The sequence below is a fragment of the Mytilus trossulus genome, chromosome 2, assembly GCF_036588685.1.
Source record: "Mytilus trossulus isolate FHL-02 chromosome 2, PNRI_Mtr1.1.1.hap1, whole genome shotgun sequence".
NCBI classification, from domain to species: Eukaryota; Metazoa; Mollusca; class Bivalvia; order Mytilida; family Mytilidae; genus Mytilus; species Mytilus trossulus.
In genome coordinates this window covers 64,652,596-64,671,607 of record NC_086374.1, presented here as the reverse complement: position 1 = coordinate 64,671,607, position 19,012 = coordinate 64,652,596, and the positions used below count along the sequence as shown (strand labels likewise).

Genomic DNA, 19,012 nt, shown 5'->3' with positions numbered 1-19,012 from the left:
ACTATATATCTTTTTTTCTTGCATTACAAAATAAAGTTACAGTTGTGAATTATGGGTGTTTTGTGTCGGTTACTGATTATGGCTTATTGATCTATAATTGTTAAAAAAAAATATAAACCTGTTCAATTGAAAATTCTCATTTGAATTTGAAATCGATCAAGTTGTGACTCAGATATTGTCAAACCAAATCTAGCTGATCTGCAAGTCGCTTACAAGTTACAACTCAAAAAAATGATTACATTCCAGAACAATCATCATATCATTCATTAAAGGCAAATATACAATATTAGGTAAATGAAAGAAAAATATAAACTTGTTTGTATGAGGTTGAGAATTGGGGACCGAGCCCTTTCCCAGTTTTGCGACAGTACAAAAAAGTTTATATTTTTATGACATTGACCTAATATTGTTCTTATACTGCAACTTAAATAATGTTGATAAAATGTCAAACTTATTTGCATGCCTTAATGGACATCTGATTGTGGAGAAAGTGTTCCATGATGAAATTAACATTATACAAAATGTAGCTATGTAACTATATTTAGGAAATAAACTTAACTCGCTGGAGTATAAAGAGTAATTAAGAATTGAATGCTTCTTTTTGTAACTTCATTGGGGTGTAAAAGCGTTGACCGAAGTATATTTTGTTTGAAGCGCGGAAGCACTCTAAAAATGTGCTTACGGTCAACGCTTTTACAACAATATGAAGTTACAAAATGAAGCATTCAATACTTATAATTACATTTTTTAGCTAGGATCATGAAAACACGAATTTTATAAAAAAAAAATATTTAATTTACATGTTCACTTTATTGTTGGACCACGTGTTATCATGAATGATAAGTGCTATTGTGTAATGCAATTGCTTAAGGAATAACAAGTGATGTTCAGTTAAGCAATCAGAATAACGTATTATAAAGAAACATACATCTAATGTAATTATTATGTAACAAACGTTCTATGTTCAGTGGGTATAATAAAATACAATTTTCGGTTAACAAAGGAAGTTTTAAACAGAAAACAGACCTGAAAATCAGCTTTGAATAAAAAAGAGTATACTAGTAAAAAAAATCACAAAAATACTGAACTCCGAGGAAAATTCAAAACGGAAAGTACTTAATCAAATGGCACAATTAAAAGCTCAAACACATCAAATGAATGGACAACAACTCTCATATTGACTCCTGACTTCGACTAACACCCAACGTCATATAATTCTAAACTCCTGTAAATCTATAAGGAAAACATACGTCATTGTTAAAAAAAAAAGTGAAACTGGAAATCTCATGAGCTGCAAAAGGAGAGAGACCAGTTGAGTCGACAGGGAACGCATTTCCTGCCACGCATACATCACCATCTGTGCGAATTCACACTCAGTAAAAATGTGACAATCGAGAATACGGCAGAATCGGAAATATTACAGTCAGACGACTTTTTTACAATCATAAGACATTAAGATGAAAAACATACCGACACACTATTTCGGTCAACCAATTCATAATGTTGACTAAAAACATATGTAGGTTCTATTTCAGTCGTTCTTACTCATTAATTTGTTAGAGCTTGGTTTTTGTGTAAGGATTATATCTCTGTCAAAAAAGTCTGTAAAATGTAAACTTGCACCAGTGTAACGTATTAATTGAGATACGCAAATACCATACAATGGAGCAGTTGGTAAGTTATTGGTGAGAAATAAGAAATTGACTATCGGAAACTTGAAATCATCACATTTGTCATAAATTCAAGATTAAAGTCGTACATCTGTGTTAATATCGAGGAAAAGATCAAGATTTGAAGCAGACTTTCTAATTTCAAAATAATCCTTAATTACAATTTCACTGGGTTATATTTGATGTAAACGCATATCGAAATCAGGTTTTTTTTAGTGACAGAACATCACCGATATAGCTCGAAGTAAAATTAAAAACTGCGCAAGATACTTTCGTCTTTGAGAAGGGTCCATACAAATTCAAAATTAGCCATTTAATAATGCCATGTCTAATAAAACAAAAAATCAAGGAATATTATTGTTGAGCCGTATAGTGAGCTGTTGCTGCTTACATTCAAGTCATTTGGATTCCAGTTCGAGTGGATAGTTCATATCACAGTTCCGTCATTTTATATGAAATACATTTCATTGTGCATCAAATAATCACATACAATCAACTATATAAAACTAAGAACAACCTCAAACCAAGCAGTACGTAAACCACAAATATAAATCGACTTCGGTTAAATATTGTACACGAGGGGTTTAGCAACCAAAGATGTTTCAAACGATAGTTAGAATGTTAGTTAGTATGTAAGATTTCACAGACTACAGGTAAATAGTATGTAAGGTCATGATGTTGGGTTATTTAAACTGTTAGATAAATGTTGACATATGCCTTGGCATAGACTTGACTTTTTCTCATTATAATTTTACTGTAACTTGATAGGCATTTACACTGTATCATTTGAGTCACAATTTGTTAGTTTGGTTAAATTATATTGACACAAAAGAGAGGTTTCTATTCAAAATTGCACCTCTGTCTTTGCACTTATGTAAATAATGGAAAATATGTATCTGAATTAAATTGTTACAGCACCTTTATTAATAACATTTACAAAATTCAAATTGACAATACTCGAATATTTTACAGACCAGTCTCAAATAAACATGGATAGGTGAGGAAACTTTACAAGTGCGTGCAACACAAATTGTAAAATGATTCATGAACTGGAACGCCAAAACAATATGTATAAACATAGCTGAAAACTTTAAAAACTTTTGCAAAATATTAGAAAGACGGATTTTCTGGATAAAATTATCTTTAGTGAAAACGTAGAAGATACTAAGGGGACATAAAAGAAACTGAAAAAAATTATGACAGAAAACGAAGGAACAACAAACTATTTCACAAAACAATACAGAGGAAACTAAATACTGGGCAACACGAAACTACCAGAATCTGGAATTATTCGCATGTGCTGCGGAAGGGAAAGGAGATTTGCATGTGACACTAGTCATGTTGCTGAAAATAAGTACACATTCGGTGATGTAAGCATTGAGGAAACTTTAAGGAGGACAGGATTGTAGCTACGACAATTGGAATGAAGCTATGTAGGTTAGTTACAGATACATTACTGTTGTTATTTTATGTATTATAATTTGAAAAACCATAAAGCTTATTATTCTTTATACATAAATTAAGTTTACCTGTCATAATTTAACCCGGTGTTAGAAACATGTACAAGAAATGTTTCCTTTAATTTTACGACTTACTTATTTTACAATTCATATCAAATGACCTTGATTTATACTTATTTGAAATCATTTGCACCGTCATGAACAGTTAATCTCTATTACTACAGATGATGAAATAGTAATATCATTGAGACATCGTTAACATTAGCATTTAACATTATGTAAAAATATATAAAAACAAATTGCTGATGTTTAAGAGTTTGTTTTCGATCTATGAATTTGAATATTCTTCGTTCTCCAATGCGAATTTCATATTTCAATGATTATATGAAATATATTGTTTCCAATTGTTTTTAATGAAAATTATAAAATATTCAAGTCATCAAAATTAAATTTTGTATTGCTAATATCTACTGATACGGGTAATTGATGTGTGTTAAGACATCTTGTTTCCGCTCTTCAAAGAGTAAATTGAAAATTAAATGGACATTAAACATATCAGTTTTCGGTCCAATTTTAGCCACATATCTCTCCATTGATGAATCTGCTTTTGCCTCTATAGCTTTCAATATAGGTCTTAGCAGTTCTGAAGAAGTTAAATACAGAAAAGCTCTTGAGAATCATACAATTTATAAAATATTATTTCTATATATTTAGGTTTTCATCTGTCGGCTAGAAATCATCAACTATTTACATGTTATTGATTGTGTGATTTTATGTAGCGTTTGATATGTATCTAAAATTTACCAAAACATCATTCACATGCAAGTTAGAATAAACCAGACGCGCGTTTCGTCTAAATAAGACTAATCAGTGACGCTCAGATCAAAAAAGTAAAAAAGTACAACGTTTAAGAGCGTTGAGGAACCAAAATTCCAAGAAGGTTGTGCCAAATACCGCTACGGTAATCTATTCCTGGGATAAAAAAACAACTTAATTTTTCGAAAACCTTTCATCAATTTTCTGACGTTAACTAGAGAAAAAAATACAGGAAATTGTCCATGTTTTTTAAACCTTCTATAAAATAACCTTTATTGTATACAGATTTGCAATTTATTGCACTATCATGAATATTACGCCCATATTACTTCAGATGATGAAATGGTCATATAAAATTCATTTATTCATTGTGAAGTACTTTATATAACCTAAGACAACGATATGTATTCGGGAAAACGTTTTAAAAGTTTCACATTTCAGGTACGTATAGACTTATTCAATCGCGGTCTCCATTACAGATTTCATATTTCAACGGAGATATGAAGTTCTTTGTAGCATAATTAACTTAAACCAAATTAAAACAAACTTCGTGGTAAAATAACTTGTCTATTTTTAGTGTGATCTTAAAATAGGGAAAAAACGACACCAGAAGTCTCAAAATATGTCTAAACGATATTTGAATTTCACCTAAATGCACATGTAATAGGTTAAACTATTTACCTCATTCAGAAATTTACTAAAGGGAGGCATAGTTCTGAAATTGTGTAATGATAAATTTCGTCTAAGGCGTTGAGGTACTGAATAGCATCAACCACAGTTATAGGTAATTGGCGTGTTTTTGTTCAAAGAGCAACAGGAACATTAGAGTTTAATTGACAAAGTTGAACTTCGATTTCGATGGAATATGCTATTATTTTTTCGTCATATACATATATATATATCTTTGTGAGTTCAGGTCAAGTATTCATAACAAACATACATAATAATGTCCTTGTTTCAGGCACAACATTTGGCTTGAATTAAATTAATTGAATATTATTTTCATATTAAAGGTAACCAATTATAGAAAAAAAAAGCACATATCTACCTGTAACTGATAGTGTCCTGTAAATTCATCGTGTGTACTGTACCGAATATTCATCGGAACGTAAAAGAGGGACGAAAGATACCAGAGGAACAGTCAAACTCATAAATCGAAAATAAATTGACAACGTCATGGCGTAAAATGAAAAAGACAAACAGACAAATAATAGTACACAAGAAACAAAATAGAAAACTAAAGACTTAGCAACACGAACCCCACCAAAAACTTGGAGTAATTTCAGGTGATCCGGAGCATATCCTGCTCCACATGTGGCTCGTGTTATTATAAACCCGGTAAATAGTCTAATTTGGTAGGTTACATTCATAAAAAGGGAAGGGATTGTAGTAACGACGTAAGAAACATATCCGATATAATCTGTGAAACTGTTATTCAATAACAGACGGCCAGTCAACCAACTCGTGATGGAGTCCGTAAAAATTACAAAGGGATGATTTCAGCTTCACCATTTACGTGAATGTCAGCATAGTTAAATATTCAATATTCGTTATTGATGGCTTCAAATAAAACTTTTTTTGCACTGCTTTGACCATTCAGCACACGACTGTCATTTTCTCACTTCAGTCTCAAGACTAAAAATGATAAAGGAGCATAGTATCCTCAATAGAAACGATGTACCTGTCTTAACTATTTTGTCGAATGGATTTTAGTGACATTTTTCTGTAAAAAATGAAAACAGTTGATGAGCTATATTTGACAAGAGATATACAGAGTACCAACCGATTGATATGCAAAAGATGATATTAAATGTTCATCTAAACGTCAAGTTGGAAACATCAATATCGATTTGTTTTAGCTACATGCACACCAATGTTGTGAACAAGCAATTAAAACTATCTTTAATGTTTGAATACTATTTCGCTGTTGCAAACACGTCCATCCATCATCTATACATGAACTTCTGGATTGATAACTTGAGTGATTGATTCATTCGTTGGTTAGTGGTATAATAATGTTGAGCAAGAACACATTCCTTTGTATGTGGCTGCATGGATAATTTTGTTAGTAGTACTATTAAAAGTAGACGAAGGTTAGATAAAAAGAACCACACAAAAGAAACCATTTGGTATTTGTTTTTTCCATAAAGTATGATCTCTGATAAATTACTTCATTACTCTAACATATAAAGTTTTATTCACTGTAGGAACAAACTTGCGATTCAAAATGAGGATTTGTTCAGATTCAGCTTTTAAACTCTACGGAAAACTGAAGACCGACAAAGCCTACAGACAAATATTTACAGTGTTTGTGTGGTCCTGTTTTGCTTTTCTTGTTTTAGTGAGTAATAATTAATTGCATGTACAAAAATAAAAGAAACTGAATCCGCAACTGTGCCAATGTGACAACTCTCCAGTCACAATTTGTAAAAAGTACAAATATATACACATATACAGAGTTATTATAAGACATAAATACATACAAAGTTTAAAATTGAGAGAATATAAATATAAGAATAGCACCAGGATTTAAACAACGTATGGCATGGATTAGGTAGGCTGCAAACCAAAACATTGGAAAGCCAAAAGTATTGTAGTCTTGACGTTTTGTATTTGGTGCATAAAATAATGCAAATATCTCCCATGTAACACCAATTAAAAATTATTCTGCATATAACATGTGTAAACAGATATGCATAAATAAAAATTTTAGAATCGCATGAAATCCAAACAAAGTCTACATGCATCATTGTTGGATAGCGGCATATTTAGGGTGCATTTCTTTCTAACAAAAACGATGCAAACGGCTTGGCGCGCACATGTTATGGTCATTTCTTCAAACATACGTTTGCAAAGTTTACACAAACTTTGACAAACTATGCAAACACTAGAAATATGTCTGCAGTTTGTCTTTTGTCGTTTGTTAGTACAAACGCTACATTTGTTTCTGACATCAACCTGATTAATCGAAGTATTTGTTATTACGTTTGTAAAACGTATGTTTACAACATGTGCATGCATTATTGAAAGTTCAAACAGGGTCTGACAGTAAAGACTCATCAAACGTTGCATTTTTTTCTACTTTTGTAGCGTTTAGAAAACAACAACAAACGCGACACAACGTTAACAAAATGTTGGTTAGAAAGAACTACGGCCTTAACAATCATAAAACATCACATTATTTGTTAATCAGTCATTATCATTGTAAAGTTAACAATTTTAAATTTCAATGTCATGAATTGTAACATTACAAAAAAATATATTACAAAAATCAGGTGAAAAATATTAATCTTGCGAACCTATTATGCAGCATTTTTCATTATAATTTTTAAAATAATAAGAAGGAGATGTGGTATGTGGTATGATTGCTAATGAGTTATATATATGTAAATACCATTCAGCTATCTTCGAGCGTAGAAAATAAAGTAGGGTACCCTAAATTCCAAAAATGTATGCCACATACGGCTAAGGTAAATTATGCCTGGGATAAGAAAATCCCTATTAGTATTTCGAATAATTCATGCTTTTGGAAACGTTAAATTTATAAAATCATTCATATAATTGATATTCATGTCAACACCGAAGAGTTGACTATTGGGCTGGCAAGACTTTTATGATAAATCTCATTTGAATGAAACTTTATTTCTTTCAATATATTTGCAGGGTTGGAATCTTGGACTAGGAGGGCCGACTTTATTGGACCTTCAGATAATAGCAAACTGTTCACTAGAACAAGCATCTCTTTTCTTTACAGCTATTGCAACTGGATATATGATTTCATCCTTTGTAATTGGAATAACTTTTGACAGATTTGATAAATTTTTGCATATCATATTCGGGAATGTCGGCCTCTCTATCGTTATGGCTGCCATACCATGGTGCAAATATTATGAACTTATGTTCACAATGCATGTTATAAAAGGATTTTTGTGTGGATTTTCAGATGGAGGTTTGTACTTTTCAACTTGTAACAAACATTATTTGCCATTTTATAATATTTTACTTCCTGTCGTAAGATTGTATGTTTTGTATAATAACGCTCTTCGAGTAACCTTGACCTCATGCATGTACCCGAGGTTCGAATACTTCTTTTTTGTGATCATTTTTGTCCGACATTTTATCATCCCTAGACATAAGACATAAGACAAAAGACATAAAACCAAAGACATAAAGCTTTATTTAAAGTCAGTACAAGCATTGCAAGTACAAACATAAGCTCTGATATAGACTACAGGTTTTTGGCACATGGAGGAATCATTACGACCCGATGTACTGTTGACGATCATGGATTACCTTTGTACGAAATATTTTTAAAATCGATTTATTTTGAAATATTTTGATATCCCTAAATGCGATGAGATGTATTTCCGACTTTACCACACACAATGTGTAGATATTCATAGTTGCCATGTTCCGAAATTCTGTTGCAGCGTATGGAGAGCATATCCCGCCTGTATATGTAATCTTAAAAACTGTTCACATACCCATTACTTTGCTCTTAATATTCTTAATTGATAAGCCCCTTTACAGCGTCACACATGACTGCGTACACATGACTGTGTTGACTCTGAATGACATGCCATCCCCTTTTATTGTTAATAATGTCTTTCAAATACCATTTGGATACCACTCCCTGAGTTCCAGGAGTTTACTTTTCCATAGTACATAAGATTATTACCGGGGTCGTACATTCTTTCCGTTTTATTCGAAATCTGTTTAGAATTCTACAATTATTGCATTTTGAGATTTTCTAATTGAAATGATATATCCTTTGTACAGCAAATTATATAATTACGCTACGTTCATGTTTTTGAAAATATTTAAGATCGTCACCCATAAACCATGTATATTTACCATGGCAATAACCTTCATAACATGTGAATGGACTGCTTTATTTTATCTTTACAGTTGCTTCAACCCTTTTGATTCATCTTCTTGGTCAAGATTGCAGAAGATATATACAGATTATTCATTTTTTCTTCACAATTGGAGGAATGCTATCACCGTTAGCTGCTGCTCCTTTCTTAAGTCAGCTTGAAGGATCAAACATGATAAAAAACGAATCGTATGACGGAATATTCAGTATGACAACTTTACGTTACAATACTAGTAACATACCTACGTTTCAAAATTCACATAATCTTTTAATTTTACGAAATACTAGCGATAGTTCACTAACAACGGAAGTTTATAAACCATACTTCATTTCTGCAGGATTAAGTTTGCTGTCAGTTGTTCCATTTGCTGTCATGTACTTTACATTTGATAAGAAACTGGTGGAAACAAAACAAAAAAAAGAAACGAAAGAAGATAAAAACTGTGAACTTCCGTTATTGCTGCGTATCCCAGTTTTGTTAACTGTAGCCTTATGTTCATCAGTATACACAGCACTTGAGGACTCGTTTGCCAATTTTCTGGCGACGTTTTCTGTCAAGCAGTACCAATGGGATAAATCTGTTGCCTCGTATGCTACATCACTTTATTGGGCTTCATTTTCAGCGGGTAGTCTTATAGGAATATTTATAGCGCCGTTTTTTAATCTATCTAAATTCTTGACTTTCTACAGTTTAATGATAGTTTCGTCATTCACTGTGCTCTTGCTGACTACTCTATATGGATTTGATGGCGGTATATGGGCATCTGCTGCAATCTGTGGATTCTTTATGTCAGTTTTCTTTCCATTATTCTTTGCATGGACAGAAGAAGATTTTCTTCATGTTTCTGCTCGCGTAACGGCATTAATTATGATATCAGGTAGCAGTGGGGTAATAATCAACCCAGTTATTCTTGGACAGCTGATGGAAGAATCACCGGTTTGGTTCTGTTATATTTTACTTGGGGAAAGTATTTTATTGTTCTTACTCTTTTGCATTGGAACTCTTCTGTCAAAGAGAACAAAAAGATTTCGAATGATGTCAGAACTTGAAATTCGTGTTGACAGAAATGGGGAAATATCTGAAAACGGAAATATAGATGCAAAAGTCAACAAAGGTTTTGAAATAACTAAATTCTAAAGTGAAATAAAAAAATATTAATTATGAATTACATTAATTCGAATAAAATAATTCATCAAATGTATGAGCTTATAATGTATTACGTCAGAAGCGTTTTGTAAACCTACGACTCATCAGTGGCGCTCAATCAAAACAGTCGGAATGCAAAATCATTTACCGTATAGCGGGTTGATTCGCGGGATGTAAATTTTCGCTTATTTTCGAGGATAGAACAAAATCGCCAAAGTAAATTCCGCCAATTTAAAACGGCACATTGAAATGCATTCATAAGGTTTTGAATCCGCCAAAATAAAAACCGGCAAAACATTTCGTATACCTTGTTCGATGAAAAATGCGAAATTTTACACCCCCAAAAATAACCCGCTATAGAAACGGTACGCTGTAGACCATAACCCGAAATAAACCAGTCGTTATATATATATATCCCGACTCACTATCGAAAGCTAGAGAGGACACTGACCGATAGAGGGCGCCAGTTATGTAGACCATATAGGGAACGAAGCAAAACGTTGTGTCAAATCTGCTTTAAATCATCTATGTCTGGTGGTAAAAACCTGTAGTGTTTTCAATAATTTTTACATTTCAAGAATAGTTAAATAACAGAAACTGACCATATCAATGTTATATTCCATGTCATCATAGAGTGTTGACTACTGGGCTTGGGATATCATCATTCATGTCCGAAAATTCCACCGACAGTGCCGCAACTAACCTAGTGGTTGTCAAAACTTATAATGGATAATAGTCCTATTATTAACTGACGAAAATGGGGAGACTTCTTGTTTTTGTTCCGTTTCTTCTTTTTATTATTTTTACTTTTTACAATGTTCTTGATTTTTTCATTTCGAGACTGAAGTTAATTCACTCACTCAATAGAGCTGTAGCTCAGATCTTTATAATTGGAGCCAACACACAAACCAATAGTCTACACAAATCTATTTCTAGCATAGTCTTGTAATTGTATAATAATTGCACATGGGTTAGGGCTATGTCTAAAGTTTTCTAATGTGCTGTAATTCACGTATTTTTATGCCCCACCTACGATAGTAGAGGGTTTATTATGTTTTCTGGTCTGTGGCTCCGTTCGTTCGTCCGTCCGCGTCCGTTCGTCTGCAGGTTAAAGTTTTCGGTCAAGGTAGTTTTTGATGAAGACGAAGTCCAATCAACTTAAAACTTAGAACATTTGTTGCTTATGATATGATCTTTATAATTTTATAGCCAAATTAGACTTTTGACCACAATTTCACGGTCAACTGAACATATAAAATGAAAGTGGGATTTTCAGGTTAAAGTTTTTGGTCAAGGTAGTTTTTGATGAAGCTGAAGTCCAATCAACTTGAAACTTAGTACACTTGATGCTTATGATATGATATTTCTAATTTTAAGCCAAATTAGACTTTTGGCCCCAATTTCACGGTCCATAGAACATGGAAAATGATAGTGCCAGTGGGGCATCCGTGTACTTTGGACACATTCTTGTTTTGTAATATAATGGTTTCCTTCAAATGGTGTTCTTTTGCTATGCCTGAAGTTTGCACTACTCAATCCCTAGAGTATCTTGTATTTCAAGCGTCTCATTCGTTTTCAATTGAAAAGTTCACATCAGTGCGCCTCATTTTATGTTTGCAATTTACTACTGAATATTGCTCCTGCTTCTTGCCATGTGCATACAATAATAAAACACCGAGGGTATATACAACAACAATAACAACATCAATTCCATCAGTGAAAATTGTTTGTCACAGCAAAATGCATGTGTTTGTAGGTCAAGGTACTTATCTCTAAATAGATTGCTTCCTTGCTGATCAACGAATTCGTTATAAATTAAGGCACTACCTTCCTTTAAGATGGAGTGTCAATTGTGATAGTTAAGTTGGAACCAATCAAAAGTAAGGAAAGTTCATAAACATTGTGAACCCAGTTTATGACAGTTGTTGTCCATTTGATGTTTTATCATTTGAATTTGTCATTTGATTAGGGACTTCACGATTAAATTTATCCTCGGAGTTCAGTATTTTTGTGATTTTACTTTTTAGAAATATATGATTGTGTTCACTCTAAATTTTCCAAAGATAGTGTCAATTATAAGCTAATTAACAAGTATGTTATAGGTCAGTTTTATTTGTCAGTTTCATTTGATTCAAACCAAGACATTTGAATTTTTACAATAACATGGAGAGAGGAATCTCTTAAAGATTTGACCCACTTAAGTATTATACCTTCAGTTGCTCTCCCCAAAACAATGTACAGTAACTCATTAAAGTCAAAGATAATGATATCTCTTCATTATAATTTTGTATGTTAATATATTTTTTAAATCGATTATATCATATTAATGATCATTAATATTTCATAAAATTACACATGTAAACAATCTAATGAACTGTTACAGAGGATACAATTGATTGAAAACCTAATAGCATAGTTTTAACTACCAGACTGAGTAACAAAAACAACTGTTTCACAATATTATATACTTTTCTTACTTTTAATGGGTTTCCTTCTTAACGATTGACACCCGCCCTAAAGAAAATAGAACCTTAGCTAATAATGATTTCGTGTAGCACTATCAAATGATACAAAAATTTAAAAGAGGAGAAAGATACTAAATGCCAATTCAAACTCAAAGGTCGCTCGCATATAAACTGACAACGGCATAGCGAAAAAAGAAAGAAACAAAAACACAAACACAAACAAAAGACTTATTACACAAAACACAACATAGAAAACAAAAGACCGAATTACACGAACCCCACCAAACGTGGCAAAAAAAGGGGTGTGTAATCTTATGTGTTCCGAAAAGGTAAGCAGATCCTGCTCTACATGTGACACCCGCGTCGTTTTGCTAAAGGAAGTACAAAACCAGTACTGAAAACTTAAATGATCGCATCTACCTTGAGATGTGTACGAAGAAGCATATTGCAGCAAATACAAAACTGAACAATTCAGCACATTTATTTATTAATTTAAGCTTGCAAACTTTATTTGTATGTTTCAAAACTTTAACAAATTAAGGCACACAAAACGGACACTTCTATTTAATCATTTGAAACTGCATAAACATAGCAATAGATTATTTACTGTTATAAAAGCACACCATACATAATGTATAAATAGAAATAATAACATATTCCCACGTAGAGAATGTAAGTAAACAAAGCAAGTCCAGCTGTTCTAATTTAACTATTTAACAAATAATTTATTGAAAACTAGGGATTTATTTATTCTAAAACTCTCACACGCTTTAAATTTATCATCTCATAAGCATGCCTATATAGATCTATATATACATAATGACCTAACCATATTAATTTAAGTATGTCAAATATATATTTTTTTATGGCGTACGGAAAGGGTCAAAAGTAAACAGAGTAGCATAAGCTATATTTTATAGCTTATGCTGCTTTGTAACATAAGCCATATTTGACGTACCAAAAGGGTCAATATATATTTGTCTGGTTATGCTGCATTTTAATCGCATATGCTATATTACAAACACTGACTATGCTATATTTTCAAAATATAGCATATGCTGTACTATTTTAAACACATCAAAAAGGGTCAAAAATCGAAAGTAGCATAGGCTGTATAATTTATGTTGATTGGACTGTATATCTCACTGTTGGAAGGCGGGTTAAACGAATCTAGTAAATTTTCATCACTAAAGTCTCCGCCCTTTTTTATCAATACTTCTAGAAATGATATGTATAATACGATCATTTGAAAACAAAAACAAAACTTTTTTAATGATCAAGTCGGAGTATATTGAACAAAAAAAAAACTTTTTTTTATTTATTATTACTTTCATATATATTATTACTCTCATACACAATACATAATGCACACCCTTAACAAAATGTGGTTCTAATTTGCGTTATTCTTATTTGTGAAAAGTCTTCAAAGTTGAAAAGTGATTGACAGTAAATATACATTAGAATAATTTGTGATTGACAAAAACACCACCTTATAGCCATATGGCACAATACAGCTTATGCTATATTTACTTTTGTCCCTTTCGGGACTGTTATAACTTAAATGTAAATAATGTACATGTTTCAATAATTATAGCGTAATCTGTATTTCCTTTGTCCCTTATGGTACGTTAACTGGACGCTTAAGCTGCATATGCTGTTTATTGCAGCATAGGCTGCATTTAATATAGCATATGCAGTATTAATTATAGCATATGCTGTATAAATTACAGCATATGCTATATATTATAGCCTATGCTACATAAATTACAGCATAGGGTTCATAAATTATAGCTTAAGCTGTAGTTTATATAGCATATGCTGTATTAACTGTAGCATATGCGAAATAATTTACTTTTGACCCTTTCCGTACGCCATATATTTTCGGTCTTGGAGTCACACAGTGACATGTATATATTATATATATATATACCTCGTCTAAAAATCAACCGAACAATGTTAGATCTGTAAATTTGCTTTCGCAAATTTTTGGTTCTTCCCTCGCCGGGATTCGAACCCATGCTACTGTGATATCGTGACACCAAATCGCCTGCACTGCAGCCGTCCCGCTAGACCACACGACCACCTGGGCTCTCAAAAAAAGAGCTGTCGGTGGGCATGTGTTACCTTTCCACGTCAGTTTTAATCTAGCGGCGTACTACAGTACATGATATATATAAGGCATGAAGATGTTATTGTTACAGATCAGCTAAATTATCTATAGTAAAGGATCCTACAAATTAACGTAATATACAGTCACAGAATATAATTATATTCATAAGTACGTCTGAGTCAGTGACAACTCTACAACAGATGTATCCATTGGATCGCCATCAATGATGGTGATACATGGCTGTGTACATAATGTATATACAACTCGTCTAAACATCAACCGAACAATGTTAGATCTGTAAATTTGCTTTCGCAAATTTTTGGTTCTTCCCTCGCCGGGATTCGATATATTCTTGCATTGTTTAGACATGCCAATTTGGCGGCAAGTTATCATTTGAAGCTTTATATTTCAGAAGGAAATAGAACATCATGAGTATATCTTGTTAACACTTACTATACAAATGCTCTGTCTGTCTGTCTGTCTGTCTGTCTGTCTGTCTGTCTGTCTGTCTGTCTGTCTGTCCAACGAAGCATCTAGATTTTGAAAGTATATTCACAGTTTGCAAATTTGCCATATTAAAAGAATTATAATATTTGATATTTAAAATCGATAAATATTACTTTTGTTATCATTGATTTTATTAAGCATATGCAGGGATGCAGAAGAATGATGATGTTGACCAAAGTGTCTGTATACCACCAGCTGAAATAGCGTCCGAGGATGAGGAACTCATAAGCAGTGCACGCATGACAACAGCTGATGCAATACCTGAAAATGATTTTGACCCAAGTGTCTGTATACCACCAGCTGAAAATCCGTCCGAGGATGAGGAACTCATAAGAAGTGCACGCATGACAACAGCTGATGCAATACCTGAAAATGATTTTGACCCAAGTGTCTGTATACCGCTAGCTGAAATACCGTCCGAGGATGAGGAACTTATTAGCAGTGCACGCATGACACCAGATGATGCAATACCTGAACAAAATGTATTAATTGACAATGACATAAAAAATCAAGAAGATGATGCAACAACAAAAATAAAACAGTCATTAAAGGAAAGATTGGTGAAAGATGATATTTTCAGACGTAAATTTATATTATGGATTTTTCTTTGTATGTCTACCGGTATTCTGGTGAGTTTTTAATAATTCTTTATTTGCAACACTATTAGACTAAAATTATTAATTTTAATGAACAGTTGAAAATATTGGGAAAATATTATATAGTGACCCAAATAATAGTAGTTATCTCATTAGAATTTCTAATGGATGATTTGCTAAAATAAGCCATAAGATTGGTATTTTTTGCAAATCTATAAAACTAATTAATATATATATATGTATATATATAATATAGTTCATGTGCTGTGTACATTAAAAAAGAACAGCCGGAATTTGACGAGCGACAGTCTCTCCTCAATTTGTATTTATACATGTAGGTTGCTGGTGATTGATGTATTTCAGAATCTGAAATCAAAAAGAACCTACACAGAAAATTAAAAAAAACATGTCTTGGTTTAAAGGTTTACTTTGACCGATGAAATTTTGATGTAGTTAACTAAGCCATGCAAGTAACGAAAAAGTCTATGGAATACGTCTTTGGTGAAACTATAATGAACTGTATTTTAGGGTTGGGTTATTGGACAATTAGGTCCCTCGCTTCTGGACCTGAAAGAGATAACTAATTGTAGACTAGAAGAAGCTTCGTTTTTTCTGACGTCGGTGTTTATTGGCTATCTGATGGGAACGATTGTCAGTGGAGCTATTTACCAGCGGATGAACCCGTTCTTGTTGATTTTCCTTGGAATTACTACTCTCGGTGTTACGTCTGCGGCGATTCCATGGTGCTCTCTTTATGGGATAATGATTTCTATGCATATATTGAAGGGTTTTGGTTTTGGCGTTCTCGATACAGGTAAGAATTCTAGTTTACTATTACAGAATTATTATATTATCCTTATAATTTTATAAAGCTAGGAAACTTCTTCAATTGTTACCTTTACTTAATTAACATCATTTATTAAAACATTGTAATTGTTTGTAATATACCATCGAATCAAAGCATTATTGTTTACTTGAAGGGGGAAAGTTATTTTATTCTTCAAACAAGAAAGTAGTTTTTCCGAAAGACCGTTTTCCAATTTATTGCTCGTGCGTAATATCGTTATGCGAATAACAACCTCTACAACACAATTGTTACCATTTTTAGTACTTATTTACATAAGGAAATGCCTGTACCGAGTCATGAATATGTCAGTTATTTTCCAATCGTTTGATGTGTTTGCGCTTTTGATTTTGCCCTTTGATAAAAGACAATTTTACCTTTTGTGTTTACTTGCAGCTGGAAATTCTGTCTTTATTTCCAACTTTAAAAACGAGAAGGGAATACAGTCCTATCTACATGCTATACATCTAATGTTTGCTGTTGGTGGATTTTTGTCTCCAATAGCAACAGCTCCGTTTTTAATGCAGGATCTTCCTAGCCCACAAATGGACGAAAATTTAAATTTGACCGTCTACCAAAATTCTAGTTGGTTAGTAACATCAAGTTTACCCTCTATTTTATTCATAGAGAACAAAACTGATTTTTCAACATTGCAATATACATTACAGACGTCTAACAGTTCTAACCTGACAGATCATGATTCACACGATAGAAACATTACTAAAGGTACTCAGAGACTCTCAGTACTGTACAAAGCATATCTCATTTCAGCAGGCTTGTGTTTCATGCTTTCAATACCATTTGTGTTCATGTGTTTTAGCAACAACAAAACAAACAAGGAAGAGAAATCGAAACAAATAACTAAAAAATTGGAATTGCCTATCCGTGTAAAATTAAGCATTCTTTTTTTAATGTGTCTTTTCTTGGGAATTGATAACGGAATGGAAGATACATTCTTTGGACTATTTACGACATTTGTTGTGGTTCAGCTTGGATGGACGAAGAAGAGCGGATCATACATAACTTCATTATATTGGGCATCATTTGCTTGTGGTCGTCTAAGTGCTATTTTTATTGGCCGAAGATTGAAAGCTTCCAAATTATTACGTTATTACATAAACGTTTTTCTTTTAGCAATGATTGGACTTTTTGTGTCAACAATGTTTGCTTTTGATATAGGAATTTGGATATTTTTTCCAGTGATGGGATTTACAGTATCTGTATTCTTTCCATCTATATTTATATGGACGCAAGATTTTCTTACTGTGGCTGGAAAAGTGTCATCCATTTTATTAGTTGCTGCGTCGTTAGGCTCTATGCTTAACCCGATTTTGATTGGTTATTTAATGGATAATTACGATTCAATGTGGTTTGCGTATATTACACTAGCGGATGGTATAGTAATGTGGATCATGGTGTGGATAGCTACTTATGTTTCTCGTTATGTAAAAAAATATCGTGTTGAAGTACTTAATGTTGAATGTACTGAAATTCAAGTACCTAATGCTGAATGTACTGAAATTCAAGAAAATAGTTCATAATATTAATAAGGGTTTACTGTTATCACTGTAACATGTATGCTTGCAAAGGTTGTGTAGTAAAAAAAACTTCATCTAGAACTTCCCGAGCCAAAAAGATAGGCAGCTAAAGCGGGATTACACATTTGGAATGGTTTTGCTAAAAAAAAATGTTATTAAAATCACTGAAACCATCAAAGGACAACCCAAGTTTGCCTATGACTAATCTGACAAAATAAGAAAGGAAATTTAAAAAAAATGATTTAATGGTTGCTCACATATGTTAAAAGCACTTTTCATGCGACCGCAAAAAAAATGTTTGGTCGTATATTGGTATTACGTTGTTGCCGTCGTCGGAGTTTATAAATTAGGGACGCAAATTAAAGGGGCCAAAACATGCATTTACCTAGCTATAGTTTCAGGACAATAAGTTGTGTATAAGTATTTTTATTGCTCTGATATTGTACCACAATGTTCATACCATTAAGTAGAAGGTCTGGATTTATTATAAGGGTAATGGGGTAAACAGACTAAAACAGTCTAGGAATTAGGGCCAAAATGGGGCCAAAACAAGAAGTTTTGTAGCTTCGGGACAATAAATTATGTATAACTGTATGAATCTCTCTGACATTGTACCACAAGGTTCCATATAACGCAGGAAATGCTTAGATTTAGTTAATAAACCTGAACATTTAGGAATAAGGGGCCAAAAAGGGCAAAAAGAATCATTTTATACGACCGCAAAAATTGAAAATTTTTTGATCGTATATTGGTATGACGTTGGCCTCGTCGTTTTCGCACAATAACTTTAGTATAAGTACTAAGGGGTTGTCATTAATAAATTAATATTTCTTCTTTACTGTGAATTCGATCTAAAGATAATTATTAATGTGTAATGAATGAGTAGACATAAAAAAGTCTTGATAAATAATTTGGTTATTTTCATATAATTTATTTGCATAAATTTAAAAAGCCTAGTTATCATGGCATTTTTTTCGCGGCTG

The 19,012-nt window shown here is 32.6% G+C and overlaps 2 protein-coding genes across 2 annotated transcripts; both read left to right on the top strand.

The window, feature by feature from the left end:
• Positions 1-4,289: 4,289 nt before the first annotated feature.
• Positions 4,290-9,960, top strand: LOC134705937 (sodium-dependent glucose transporter 1A-like). Its single transcript, XM_063564650.1, has 4 exons — positions 4,290-4,387; positions 6,154-6,287; positions 7,610-7,895; positions 8,855-9,960. Exons 2-4 carry the CDS (start codon positions 6,174-6,176, stop codon positions 9,958-9,960), a joined length of 1,506 nt encoding a protein of 501 aa, XP_063420720.1. The 5' UTR covers positions 4,290-4,387; positions 6,154-6,173.
• Positions 9,961-13,079: 3,119 nt separating this feature from the next.
• Positions 13,080-18,998, top strand: LOC134707777 (sodium-dependent glucose transporter 1A-like). Its single transcript, XM_063567817.1, has 4 exons — positions 13,080-13,106; positions 15,190-15,680; positions 16,176-16,461; positions 16,888-18,998. Exons 2-4 carry the CDS (start codon positions 15,201-15,203, stop codon positions 18,030-18,032), a joined length of 1,911 nt encoding a protein of 636 aa, XP_063423887.1. The 5' UTR covers positions 13,080-13,106; positions 15,190-15,200; the 3' UTR covers positions 18,033-18,998.
• Positions 18,999-19,012: the final 14 nt, after the last annotated feature.

Excerpts from the sequence above, each read along its gene's own strand:
- LOC134707777 (XM_063567817.1), top strand. The coding sequence starts at position 15,201 with ATGCAGAAGAATGATGATGTTGACCAAAGTGTCTGTATACCACCAGCT. Across the intron at positions 15,681-16,175 it reads GTATGTCTACCGGTATTCTG|GGTTGGGTTATTGGACAATT; the intron begins GTGAGTTTTTAA and ends ACTGTATTTTAG. Across the intron at positions 16,462-16,887 it reads TTTTGGCGTTCTCGATACAG|CTGGAAATTCTGTCTTTATT; the intron begins GTAAGAATTCTA and ends GTTTACTTGCAG.
- LOC134705937 (XM_063564650.1), top strand. The coding sequence starts at position 6,174 with ATGAGGATTTGTTCAGATTCAGCTTTTAAACTCTACGGAAAACTGAAG. Across the intron at positions 6,288-7,609 it reads GTTTTGCTTTTCTTGTTTTA|GGTTGGAATCTTGGACTAGG; the intron begins GTGAGTAATAAT and ends ATATATTTGCAG. Across the intron at positions 7,896-8,854 it reads GTGTGGATTTTCAGATGGAG|TTGCTTCAACCCTTTTGATT; the intron begins GTTTGTACTTTT and ends TTATCTTTACAG.